The sequence below is a fragment of the Microtus pennsylvanicus genome, chromosome 1 (assembly GCF_037038515.1).
Source record: "Microtus pennsylvanicus isolate mMicPen1 chromosome 1, mMicPen1.hap1, whole genome shotgun sequence".
Classification (NCBI taxonomy): domain Eukaryota; kingdom Metazoa; phylum Chordata; class Mammalia; order Rodentia; family Cricetidae; genus Microtus; species Microtus pennsylvanicus.
Window position 1 is genome coordinate 213,399,710 of NC_134579.1, and position 14,210 is coordinate 213,413,919.

Consider the following 14,210-nt stretch of genomic DNA (forward strand, 5'->3'; position numbering starts at 1 on the left):
CTGTAGAAGATCAACCAAAACAAGAAATAAGCACTGTAAATTCAGAACATGTGCACCCATTGCTGGAACACTCAAGTGTACAAAGCAAACACTGTCTTGTCTAAAGGTTAAGGTTGACTCCAGGCAGTAACAGATCGGAACTTCAACTCCCCACTTTGGTCAGTGGATAGACCACCTAAACAGAACCAAACAAAAACAGTTCGTGAAGAAACACTAAAATTAAAATATACTATCGATCACATAGAGGTCCATTTACACTCAGGGAGTGTTTCATGCAATGGCTGAAAATGCCAACATACAAAAAATTGTTCAAGCAGCTGGAGAGACAGCCCAGGGCACTGAGTGCTCCTACAGGTAGCTGAGTTCGATTCCCAGCACCCATGTGGTAGCTCACCAACATCTATAACTGCAGTTCCTGGGAAGGGGATGCTCTCTTTGGGCCTTTGCCGGGGTACCTGCATTCACACAGGTATACATATACACATAAATAAATAATAAAATGTATTTTTTTTTTTAAAAAAAAAGGACAGAGCATTTGTTAGGCATAAAATATGCCACAACCTGGTGTTGCCATGCAGACCTGTAACCCTAGCACTCAGAGGCTGAGGCAGAAAGATTTCAAACTGAAGGCTAGCGTTGGACATATAGCAAGACCCTGTGTGAAAGGTAGGCCGAAAACAAAGAAGGGCCGATAAGCTTGAACACATTGCAGCCATATCATAAATCTTCTCTAGTAACAACACAATAAAACTGGAACTCAACAATAAGAAGTTTAGAAACGATATAAACTAAAGGGAGTTGAATGGCATGACCTTGGTCCAATGAAATAGCTCACCATGAAAAAGAGCAGCTTAGAACACTGGCTATGCCAGTCAGGTGCCAGAGCTGAGGCCCCAGAACACACAAAAGAAAGCCAGCCAGAGGGACCCACCCAGAATTCCTACAGCGAGGCAGGAAGCTGGGACCAGAGAATCTCAGGAAAGCTCAGCTGCAAGCGTGAGTGCACTATGCAGCAGCAAGAAGCAACAAGGCAGACCCTGTCTCAAGGAGGAAGAGGAGAGCTGACTCCTACCGCCCGCCATAGCTAGAGCGCACCCACACAACCAAGAACAATAAATAAACACAGTTTTAAAAAGAAGAGCATGCCCTTGAGCAATCAATGGGTTGATGAAGAAATCAAAAAGAATATTCAAAATTGCTTGAAACAAGTAAAAGTGGAAACACAACAAAGTAAACCTTTCGGGATGAATCCAAAGCTGAACCAAGAGGCAAAGCTTACAGAAACAAGCACCTGCATCAAATCTGGAGGAAAAACTCAGGTGAACAACACAATGATACAAACCAGGGAGCTAGAAAAACAAGAACAAAACAAACCTAAACTTAGCAGAAGAGAAGTAACAGATCAGAGAAGACATAAACAAAATGAATAGAATAGGAAAGATAAATGAAACAAAACTGGGTTTGTTTTACAAAACAAAACACAGGGTGCACCCCTAACTGAGCAAAACAGAAGACAAAAAATAATTAAAAGCAGGGAGGAAAAAATGAGACACTAAAATGGATGCCACAGAAACAAAAGGTCATAGGGATTGCTATGAAGAACTAGATGCCAACAACTTGGATGACCTAGAAGAAACCGCTAAATTTCTGGTACATATAACGTACTAAAAGTGAACTATATAAACACAGAAAACCCGAAAAAAAAAAAAACAATGAACTGCAAAAGAGAACCTGACAGAAGTCTCCTGAGGAGGAAAATTCTGGGACCAAACACTTCACTGTGGAATTTACCAAGCTTTTAAAGAACTGACACTGTTTTTTCTCAAATTACAAAGGAAAACAAAACAAAAAACCAAAATAGAAGAAACCCTTCCATATTTATTCTATCAAGCCAGCACTCTTGTAACACCAAAATCAGACAATGACACTGATAACTACAAAAAAGAAAAAAAAAAACAGAAATGAATCTGATGGGATCTTGTGGTCTCCGTGGACATCTATACTCACGTGCACATATGTGCACACAGACATGCACACGCTGGAAGATAATAAAGTTTACAAGTTTAGACTATAAAGTTGGACATGGTAACATGATGTGGGATTCCCCTCTGTATGCTGTGAATATGTTTTATTACCACAGCCTATGGTAGGACAGAATATAGCCAGGTGGGAAATCTGAATAGAGATATAGAGAGAGATTAGGCAGAGTCAGGGAGACACCAGGAGAAATATGCCAGAACCTTACCCGGTAGGACACAGACTCATAGCAATACACAGATTAATAGAAATGGGTTCATTTAAGATTAGGAGTTAGTTAATAAGAAGCCTGAACTAATAGACTAACCAGTGTTGTAATTAATACAGTTTTCTGTGTGATTATTTGTTTTGAAGCTGCCAGGAAACAAACAAGCAGTCTCTGCCTACAGTAAGTAACACATGGCTGGAATCCCAATTTTCAAAAGTCAGGGAAGGAAGATTATCAAGTTCAAAACTATTTTAATTATAATAGTGGCGCCCTGTCTCAAAATCAAAAAAATGAAATAAAAAACTCCAATAGAGGCCTTACTGTTTTAAGCAGGATGTTTAAGTATAACTTCATTGTTCTTTGTTGTTTTGGAAAGATAATAGTTTTGTCTCTTGGCCATAATCTAAGGCTACAGAGATAGTTTCATTGCTTGGCTTGACCAACAGGGCCCACATTTTGAATGTATTTTCAGCCGCATACATAACTGATAATAAAACAGTATTTTCTAGTTGAAGGAACAATATGAGCTCAGTGTTTCTCAGCAACAAAACTCATCACTACATGTTGCAATATACTGCAGCCTTGCTTTCAACTGTGGAAGCTCTGGCCAAATGAGTTATGCTTCAAACAGCTTAGCATAAACACACACACACACATATGCACACACATGTACACACACACACACACTGATGAAAGAAAGCTAAGCATGTTTGATGGTTACTATGAACATCAGTTTCCTGGCTACAATACTGTATTCCAATGATCTGCTAATCTTGGTTCTCAACTATGTCTGGAATCAACTAAAAACCCAAGCAGTTGGGCACACCTTTGAGGGATTTTTTGTTATTTGAATCTTTTGAAATAGGAAGACCCACCTTAAATCTTTTGAGGTGGGAAGACCCATCCTAAATCTGGCCACACTTCTCAATAGCAGCTTACACAAAGAACATGGAAGAAGGCGGCTTTTGCTCTTTGCTTGCTTGCCCTCCTTCTCGCTGGCAAGTTCATCTATCCTGCTGCTGCGGCGTTCCCTCACTGGCATCAGAGCCTCGAGCCTGCTTTATGGGGAGTCTGACATATACTGAAGACCAGCTGAGACAGCCCGTCTCATGGAACGGACAACTATTGGGTTCTTGAAACTTCCATTGAGAGACAGCCTGTGAGGGCCCACAGATATGAGCTTGTCCCGCCCTGCCTGGAGGTCAGAAAGTCTGAGCTTATTTTTGCTCTTTCAAGGTTGTTGACAATGGGTGTGGCTACAAAACAGAAACTCTGACCTAGGACGTGGTTACTTGGTGTTTTGGACATTAAGATGGCCCATAGTGGGGGATCTGCTTAAGCCTGACCAAAGGTCAGAGGATTCAGCCTATTTCGGCTCCTTCACTTTATTTTTTTTTTATCTTTTTTTTTTTTTTTTTTTGGTTTTTCTAGACAGGGTTTCTCTGTGGCTTTGGAGCCTGTCCTGGAACTAGCTCTGTAGACCAGGCTGGCCTCGAACTCACAGAGATCCGCCTACCTCTGCCTCCCGAGTGCTGGGATTAAAGGCATGCGCCACCATCGCCCGGCTGCTCCTTCACTTTAAAATAGGAGGTTTGACATAGGAAGTAACTGCCTATAGGATACTTTGTCTAAGATGTATTCTTTACATATTCTGCCCAAAACATCAAAATGCTTTACTCAGTAAATAATGGCTTGATGTCTCAAGTATTGAAACAAGTAACTGTTCTTGTTATACTTTGTGTCACGTTAAAGAGTATTTCAGCCTTCTTCCCCTATTTTGTATTGGGGTATGAAAGCATACGAAAATTAAACGTGGGCTAATTCAGTATTCAGTATCCACTAAGTTGCCCTCCTGGTACTCTCCTATGTCTGTGTTTCTCTCATATCTCTGTTCCTCCTACCTAATGTTTCTAATCCTCACGCCCCTACCCTGGAATGCACAAACTGTTATGGCTGGACTGCGAGAGACGTCACCCCAAAGTGTGGCTTACGACAACAGCCGTTATTAGATTAGCTGGCCGACAGAATGTAAGCCACTCAAATAAGCCGTGTGTGTGTGTCCTATTAGAATGAATACTTACATATAAATACTCCTTCTACCAGTTCTTTTCCTCTAGAGAACCTAACACAACCACCGTGCAGTTAATGGGAACTAGCACAGGGTGCTTGGGTGTAGAGTCAAGTTCATCCCTTTTTTTCTCTTACATCATCCCATAACGAATTGAGGATTTCACTGTTCTGTCTCTTACAACGCCACATATGTCTATGACGATCACAAAATAAGAAGGAAAAACCAAAAGCAAGGATGAGAGCAATATGGTTCGTTGGCATCTAGTTTCTAAAGATACATGTATACTTGACTCGTAGCACTGCGAACCAAGGCTGCCACCCAGAGAGAGCCCACTGCTCTAGGGTGCACGCCAGCCATAGATTAATACTATTTTAATCAGGATAACTAAGCAGAAACAGACCACTCACTTCTGAGGAGGAGAGCGGGAGAAGCGGCTATAGGAGGTATATCTACCGTTCCCAGTTCGCCCTTCGTGGCTGCTTAGCTTTGTTTGTGCTATTGGCATTTCTCACGGGCAGGACAATTTTTGTAGAGTGGGGACAGAATAGGCATTTCAAATCTAAAGCAACCAAGAGCAAGACACAGCAGCCCAGCCTAGCGTGCCAGCCTAGGGGAAAGCCTGTGAGGAACCAGAAGCCGCGCCTCCCATCTCGGGGAGGAAGCAAGCGCGAAGGGTGCGGATTGGGTCTTACGGCTGGAGACGCAGTAGCACAGTCTGCCGTTGATCTTGCGGAACAGCTGCTTGTTGATGGGCCAGAGGACCAGTGTGCACAGCTGGATGGCGTTGACGATGAGCCCCGAGGCGATGAACACATAGCAGAACACTAGGTGGCACAGAAACTGGGACTTCAGCAGCCCGACGAGGTCCATGACGTGGGGGAGTTCTCAAAGTAGAGAAATGTGGATGGTGGGATAGTTCCAGAAGCGAGAGAGAGCCGGGGCTCAGGAAAGCGGCTGAAACACAGAAATGTTATACATTAGCACCAGCATGGTGTGCTTTATATTAGAGAACCCGCTTCCAGGAAGAGCAGACACCGGAAGCTAAAAGCTGACTCATTTCTGTCTAGTAGGCATCGCTATGGCATTGCTTCCCGTTGATCAGTCTAGGCCCTGCTAAGACCTTGTTCCCGTTAATCCTCCCAGCAGCCTCTGGGGCCAGTCCCAGGCCTGGAAAAATGAAACGACTAGATCAAGATCATTTAAGTTGCTATTCAAACAGCAGCCATGGTGGCATAGATTCCCAGAGTCACACTGAGTGGCCCTTGCTTGGGCCTTCTCAGGCAACACAGCCTTGCCCAGCCCTTTCCCATTTTCCTCTGCTTGCTTTCCTACAGACCTCACCTCACCACTCCCTGCTGGCTGGACTTTCCAGAATTCAAGATGACCCTGGACAATATTAGGGGGACACAGCTGGGCTTGTCTCTACCCTCAAGAGCCTTAGACTAGTTCACAGTGGACAGCTCAAGCTGCCGTAAGTTGTCTACTGTCCTAATTGGGGGTTCATCTTCACTCCCAGTACCTTAGGCCGATCCTCAGTGTACTGTATGCCTATACATACATATGTAATTTGTACAGGTATATGGCACCCACCCCATAAGAGTTGTTAAATCAGAAAGTAACTCTGCCAGCACAGAGAGTCCAGACGTGTAATGCCATTAAGCAGTCTCCAGGTCTGGAACAAAAAGGATAAAATGACCTCACAGTTCGGCAGAAAGGGCCCTGGAAGAAAGGATAGAGGCAGGCTCGCTTCTCCCAGGAGCCAAGATGACTGCAGACTTCCAAGGAAGCTGATGGAGGAAGGTCATTGGTTAAATAAAAAGAAACTGCTTGGCCCTCATTGGTTAGAAGATAGGTGAGAGGAGTAAACAGAACAGAACGCTGGGAGGAAGAGGAAGTGAGCTCAGACTCCACAGCTCTCCTCTCGGGAGCAGACGCCTCAGAGAGACGCCATGCCCCGCTCAGCGATGAAGCTCCGACCTAGAATCTTCCCGGTAAGACCAGTGCTCACAGATTATTAGAGATGGGTTGATCGGTATATCAGAATTAGCCAGTAAGGGCTAAAGCTAAAGGGCCAAGCAGTGTTTAAATGAATACAGTTTGTGTGTTGTTATTTCGGGGCAAAAGCTAGCCGAGCAGGCGGCTGGGGTGTTGGGGACGCAGCCCTGCTGCTCCTATTACTACAGGAAGCCTCAAGCTTTAGGAAAAACTTCCTCACATTTGGCAGAGGTTAGAATTGCTAACTTGTTATCATGCAAAAGATGACCGATCTGTAGATGTTCACATCTGTTAGCTTAGCATGACCACCGATCTGTAGATGCTCACATATGTTAGCTTAGCATGACCACCGATCTGTAGATGCTCACATATGTTAGCTTATCCTAGATGCCTAGGAATCCCATGAGTTGAGGCTTTTGTTTTCAGACGGGGTCTCATGTACCCCAGGCTGACCTCAAACTCTGAGTAGCCAAGAATGGTGACCTTGAACTCCTGACCCTTTTGCTCCCACCTCCTGAATGCTGAGATCACGGGTGTGTGCTATACACCAGATCCATGTGGTTCTGGGGATGAAACCCAGGGCTTAAGGCAAGCCTAGGCAAGGACTCTACCAACTGAACCATTTTCCAGAGCAAGGAAAGGGGCAGTTCCTAGGCTGGGTGACCTCCATAAGATTATGGCAATTGGTAGCTGACTTTAGGGCTTCAGTCCCTCTTCTGCACCTGTCCAGGCTGTTCTGCCCATGGGAGAGGAGGGCGCTCTCCTGACTCATACTTCACTGCACAGCGGCTCACAGTCCCCCAAGAGCAAAAGACAGGGCAGTCTGCAGTGAAGTTCCCAGTCACAAAGGACACTCGCGTGGGAAGATAGAGCAGGGGCTCGGTCTTGGGTCATCTGCACTGACTTTAAGATGGTCTTGACAATGAGGAGGGCATAAGAAGAATGTGGTTCGTCCTAAGGATGTCGTTGGAGCTGCGGGCTGCGTTCCTGCCCAGCTCCCACATGGCTGGCTTTACACCCAAAATAACAACACACAAATTGTATTCATTTAAACACTGCCTGGCCCATTAGTTTCAGCCTCTTACTGGCTAATTCTCACATCTTGCTTTAACCCATATTTAGTAATCTGTGTAGCACCACAACGTGGTGGCTTACCGGGAAACATTCAGCATGTCTGACCTGGCCGCTGGCTTCATGGCGACTGCCCTGGAGAGGACAGGCATGGCTTCTGGCTCACTTCCCTTCTTCCCTGCATTCTGTTCTGTCTACTCCACGCACCTAAGGGCTGGCCTATCAAATAAGCCAAGGCAGTTTCTTTATTAACCAATGAAATAAACAGATTGACATATGACCTTCCCACATCATAAGGATTTCAGGGAGACACCTGCAGTCCTGTGCAATTCCCACACCTTTCTGGAAGGAAAGAAATGTAGGGGGAGAGCAGGTCCAATTTCTTAGCAGTTAGCTTGGCCTAGCAGACATGGCCCGTCCTCTGCGTCACAGGCTCCACACTCTCAGTATGGGTATGGGTATGGGTATAGACTTGGGGTTTCCCTGGGTAGCTTGGATTTGAAGCTATGATCTACCATGGCTACTCCATTTTAATCAAAATTTTAAGGGAGATAATGTTTCTTGGCTTTGTGGAACTTAATTTGGCTTCCATGGTCTGGATAAACCACCAAAGATTGATGCTTTAGATGCCTGGTCACAGTGCTTTATCACAGCAATAGAAATCCTAACTAAGACAACCAAAAGCCAGGGAGAAGCAAGCAGCATGCTCTAGAACCTCCAGCACAGAAAATTAGGTAATTTTTTTTTCTTGAGACATCATCCAGGTTCTAGTATTTGGTTATAGAGATGCATCAAAACTTGATTGAAAAACAAAAGCAAAATAAGTCATGATATCACCTGAAGGAGAGAGAGAGAGAGAGAGAGAGAGAGAGAGAGAGAGAGAGAGAGAGAGAGAGAAGCGCAAGAGAGAACACTAAATCATTAGAGAGGTATCGGGTATGTCTGGTGTGGAAAAGATATGAATTTTAATCCCAGATAAATGGGGGACCTGCCATTCTGAATTAAAAAGAACTTTCTCTTCTAATGTGGCAACTAGCCAGTTTCACATCAGGCTGAGAAAATATGGTATAAATACCAGAGCGGAGATGAAAACAGCTAGAGAGAAAATACTGTAAGATTCTTTGCCTGTTTTTCTTTCCACTTGGAAGTCCTTAGACTTTGTGGAAAAGCCCCCCAGCCAAGCCACTTAGACAGTCTGTGATCAGACGAGGCAAGAAACAGAATTGTACACTACTTCTCAGAAGATCCAAACGATAACCTACGGGATTCAGAGATCAACCATAACAATGAAGTTGTATCTACGTCATAACTTTGTAAATAACGATGCATTGATCAACACAGTGATGGTGGCTTAACCTCTTCAGCCATCAGTTTCCCCATGTATGAACCAGCATGAGGCAGTTGAAAGGAGAGAGATGATAGATGAAAGATGGATGGATGGAGATAGATAGATAGATAGATAGATAGATAGATAGATAGATAGATAACAGATTCATAGTAAAGTAGTAACTTATAGATGATAGGTCAAGGATAGGTAGATAGATTGATAGGTCATTGATCAAAAATAGATTTAAAAATAGATAATAGATTCATAGGTAGTAGATAAATGATAGGCAATAAAGGGTAAATAGGGAGATAGATATATAGACGATAGGTTAAAGACATAGATGATTCATAATAAGTGGTAGACTATAGACAGACACACAGAGCAATAGAACTCACCTCTACTCTATGATCAACCACAACCATCTACTAACAGTGCCTTAACTGGTGGGAGAGTTATGGCTTAGTTCTGTGATTTTGTTTTTCTCTGCCAAATGAATGAGACCTGTCCTGCGGGAACAGAGCTTGACCGATCCCTATCCCAGCTCTCGGAGGTTGATGTGGCTATTGACAAACATGCAGGGTGAGGGGAGGCACCCACATGTCTGTGAGGGAGGAAGAGCATGCTGCCTACTAACTGAGAAGAAAGGAGGGATCATCCGCCAGTTAGTAACAAGGGAATCCTGGAATATGAAGAAGTTGGGACTATGGAAACCCAAGTTCCACAGTGTGCACAGGGCACCATGGCAGTTTACAGACACTGAGCTATACAAGTGCACACACATACACATGACCTTCATAGTCTTGACATGTTACGGATGCTTAAGCAGATAGAAGAGTTTGAACTGTCCCCTTCTCTAGACAGAGACAGAGCAGAAGCAAACAGGAGAGCTACACCCTCTGCCTCATCCAGGATCTGCAGCTGTGAAGAAAGCGTGAGGACAACCACAGGCAGGAGAGGCCGAGTCCAAACTAGGATCAGGAGGCAACAGTTTCATTTTAAAGTCCTCCATCCACTCACCCTCCCACAACCCACCCATCATCTGCCTGTCTGTCTATCTATCTCTCTATTGCACATGTTATATCTATCATCTATTTATCTATATCTACTATCCATTTATCTATCATCTGTCTATTTATTACACATTATAGAGCTATCTATTTATCATCTATCTGTCTATCTATTTATCATCTATCTATCTATCTATCTATCTATCTATCTATCTATCTATCTCTCATGTCTTAGCACCCAATTAGGCCAGGTGCTTAGAGAGGCCAAACCTCTTCTTGTGTTCTAAGCAAATCAACCTATAAGAATTGGTGAACTTGGTTGGGCGATAATGGGCATGCCTGTAATCTCAGCACTTGGGAGGCAAAAATGGGCCAATCTTTATGAGTTCAAGACCAGCCTGGTCTCCAGAGAAAGTTCCAGGAACTTCACAGAGAAACTCTGTCTCAAAAAACAAACAAAAAAGCAAACAAACAAAAAAGAATTGTTGGAAGTTCCATGCCAGCCCAGCACCAGCAGTACCATCACCTGAGGACCTTTGAGGCTCCATCTCCAGAGCACTGTACAAGATGCACAGAGAGAACAAGGAAGCTGGAGCTCAAACAAAGCTCATTTGTTTTCACTATAATGCTCCATTCTGAAGGAACTGAGGCACAGTGGCACCCATGGCTTCCATGGGAGCACAAGCTCCCTTGTCCTCTTGCAATTAAGCACATGCAGGGCCCTAAACATCTTCCTACTACTCGATCGATCAGACCAGCCCCTGGTGATCCATCTCAAGTAGAAGGTAAACTGTCCTACAGCAGATTTGTAGTGGGAAGGATACATTTTCACTGTGATATGAAATGACAAAGGGTGCAAAGTTACACAGAATTACATTTCCGAAATAACTGGAGCAAGAACACCAAAAGGCCCAGCCAGAATGTCAACAGCGGATATCACAATGCATCCCACATATACATGCCTTCACATACTATAGGAATGTACACATCAAACACACATGCATGCACATACTTGTCCACATATAGCACACATCCCACATATACATGCCTTCACATACTATAGGAATGTACACATCAAACACACATGCATGCACATACTTGTCCACATATAGCACACATCCCACATACGTGCGTACTCTCACCTCTACATAGATGCATGTCATGCTTGTGCAAGCCAGCCTGCCTGGAGCCTGGCCCCAGGTGCCCACCTCAGGAAGAATGGACAAAGGTTAAGTTACCAGGTCCATTCCAAACCCCTCCACAACACTGCCTGCAGAAAAAGTCCTCAAGGAGGCCCGAGGGACCAGATAAATGAGAGCAAGTGCAGCTTCAACGGCTGGCAATCGCAGAAGCAGCTAAAGTAGGGGCAGTTGACAAATTCAGTTTCTAGGCCAGTATTGGTGGCCTGTGGGGCAGAGAACAGCCAGGGGCAGTGCGGAGGGGAGTGGCGCCATCCTGACAGGAATGAGTGAAGTTGTTTTGGGGTACAGAGCATTCTGATCACTAGATGCATGTCAGCTGGAGGAGTTTAGCCATTCTCCGCAGAGATGGCAAGGAGTCTGCAAGCCCAAGTGGGCTGGCTAGTCTTGACAAACAGGCTAGGTTCAGGTTTTAGAATCTCTGCACGGGTGTTGGCCTAAGGCCCAAAAAACGACACAGAGAAAAAGTGTTCTAGACTGAATTTAGCTGTCCACAGGTCCATCTTGAACCAAAATATTCTTCAATTAAAATACCATCATTGTCTAATGATTTGGCAGAGTCTTACATAAAATTAGCTTGTTTTAAAATTTCATAGAATAGGACACTGTCCAAATCCTCTGTATGGTACATGATGTCCATTAAAGAATGGCCAACCACGGAGCCCATAAATCATTCTGTGCTTCATTCCGTCCTCTAATGAACAGCCTTCACCCTTCTCCAGGATCTAGCTACAGGAAGGTAAAAACATAGGACACAGAAAATATACATCTTTGTGATGTGGGATTCCCCTCTGTATGCTGTAAATACCATTGGTTAATAAAGAAGCTGTTTTGGAGCCTGTGATAGGGCAGAACAGAGCCAGAGGGTGGGGTTGGGGGTGGGGGGGCTAAACTGAATGCTGGGAGAAAGTAGGTGGAGTTAGGGAGATGTCATGTTGCCACCACCAGAGACAGATAAGCTGGAACCTTGCTGGTAAGCCACAGCCACATGGCAAAACACAGATTAATAGAAATGGGTTAAATTAAGATGTAAGAGATAGCCAATAAGAAGCTAGAACTAATAGGCCAATCAGTGATTTAAATAATATGGTTTCTGTGTGGTTATTTCGGGTCTAAGCCATTATTTCTATTTCGGGTCTAAGCAGCGGGGAACAAACGAGCAGCAGCCTACAAAATCTTTGTTTATATTTAATAGTTCTGAGATGCTTACAGGAATAAAGCTTTATATTCAAGGAAATGAAAACTCAGAAAAACAGATAAGAGGAGAAAAATAGAGGCAGAAAGATTATCTTTCTTTTTCTGATGGGGACATGGGGGGAGGGGAGGATCTGAATATTCAGGTGGAGTTCAGAGGATGAGGCAGTGAGATCAATCTCCATCCTGTACGGGGGCCTGAGGATGGGAGGGCGGGTCAGACTTTTCTATGACAGCACCTGGACTGCCCCCAGGACCTTTGCTTTCTTTTTCCTTGAGAAGGGTCTCACACTGAGCTCAGGAACTCACTAAGTAGTCTTCATGTCTCCACCTCCCTGACGCAGGGATTACAGCTGTGAACCCCCAAGGCAGATAAGGGAATAGTGTTAAACATTTGCTGGGTCTTCGGAAGCTTGGACTTGTATGAGACAAGAGCTCTCAGACTGAAACATCCTAGGTTCTCCAAACAGAAGCTGGTGAGGTCAGACCCCTACCACAAATGTATCCCATTCTCTCATTGTCACACGAAGTCATGAGGGGAAAAGCATCCTCGGACCGCATGAACAAACAGATATCCATAGCCCAGCTAAAGGGAAAAGGTTAAATGGAGGGTCGAGGCAGGGCCAGATGTGGACCAGGCCTCCTGGTGTCAATCACTGTGACATTCCCTGTAAGACAAGAGGCCCTAGATGGGCAACTTCACCATGAGCTTCTTCCGCCTCACAGGACTGCTCCAGATTCCCATCACTGGTCCCATGTCTGAGATAGGATGGTGGTGAGTTGAGCAGTTTTTTGGCAGTCCCAGAGCATCCCAGAGGTGCCTGTCTTCCAAGCAGGATGTTCATGGTCTTTGACCCTGACCCTGCTCTCCCCACCTGCCTGAGGGCTGGACCCTCACAGGTGCTGACCACCATGTTTACACACAGCCTGCAGAATCCGGTTGGCTGGTCTCGTTGCCAACAGCTATTTTAAAAGATGCTCAGTGGAAATAATATAACATGTGGTGTACAGGTGTACGGGTGTACGGTGTGAGTGCCTGCAGACGCCAGAGGTCCCTCAGAAAGTCTCCGGCTTATTTTCTCAGATAGGATCTTGTACTGAACCAGAAAGCCCTGCTTAACTAGACTGACTGGCCAGTGAAACCCTGAGGGTCTCCCTTCTCTACCCTCCTGGAGCCGGGGTTACAGACATGTGCTGTATGCCCACCTTTTGATATGGGTACCAAACATAAGGTCCTTATGTTTGAGCAACAAACATCCTACCTACTGAGCCATCTCCCAAGCCTGGACTATGTATTATTAAAGTTTGCTGAGTCCAATAAAAACTGGAGAAAAAAATGTAATAAGTTCCTACAACACTAAAACCCAAACCTATAATGCAAAAAGAAAAATTCGCCTTCTAAACGGATGACCCTCTCCGTGTCCCCCTGCTTTGCATGAGATGGTTTCAGTCAATAAATGAAACATTCCGGACACGGGAGGGGAACAGCAAATGCTGAACTGGAACTGAATGTTGCTGTGATCTTCATCATCGTGACAACTGCCATCAGTAGGGGCCTTAGTTGACGGGTCATAAGCCTATGATGGGGGCACATGGAGGCTGCGGAACAGGAGAGGTAGCTACACCCTCCACTGGAGCCATCGAAGTGGGGAAATGGCTGGCCACCTCACCTCTGGGCCCAGAGAGGTAGGCAGGAAGGAAATGGTATTGTCATTTGGTACTGGAAACTGAGAATTTTATTCCCTACACTAAATACTTCCTGGTCTACTCCTGCTGTCACTGGCCAGGGCCAGCAGCCTTGCTAGTGGCTACTGCTGTCCTTCTCACATTGTCCTCAACAGAGCTGCAGAGAGACTCATCAGTGGAGTGCCCCATCTGAACTGTGTGGCCTGGAACATGCAGTATCCAGCCAGCCATCAGCGAACCTACTTGAATGGAGCTACAATCGTCAGCCTTCTTGATAGTGCAACCACAAACCCTACCCTCTGCCTTCACCCCTGCTATAGGCGGCTTTCCCTCTCCTACTCCACCTCTGCTTCCCCACAGCCCCCAGTATCTTCATTGTAGGATAAGCATTTCTCTGAAAACCTAAATACAAAGT

General features: G+C 44.9%; 1 protein-coding gene across 1 annotated transcript in view; it reads right to left on the bottom strand.

Annotated features, from left to right (window-relative positions):
* The window catches only part of Agpat4 (1-acylglycerol-3-phosphate O-acyltransferase 4), a 96,147-nt gene that overhangs the window by 59,929 nt on the left and 22,008 nt on the right, over nucleotides 1–14,210 (bottom strand). The window contains exon 2 of the mRNA XM_075950821.1: nucleotides 5,009–5,270. Within this exon, the coding sequence (XP_075806936.1) occupies nucleotides 5,009–5,186 (178 nt within the window). The 5' untranslated portion in view covers nucleotides 5,187–5,270. The remainder of the gene's footprint in view (nucleotides 1–5,008; nucleotides 5,271–14,210) is intronic.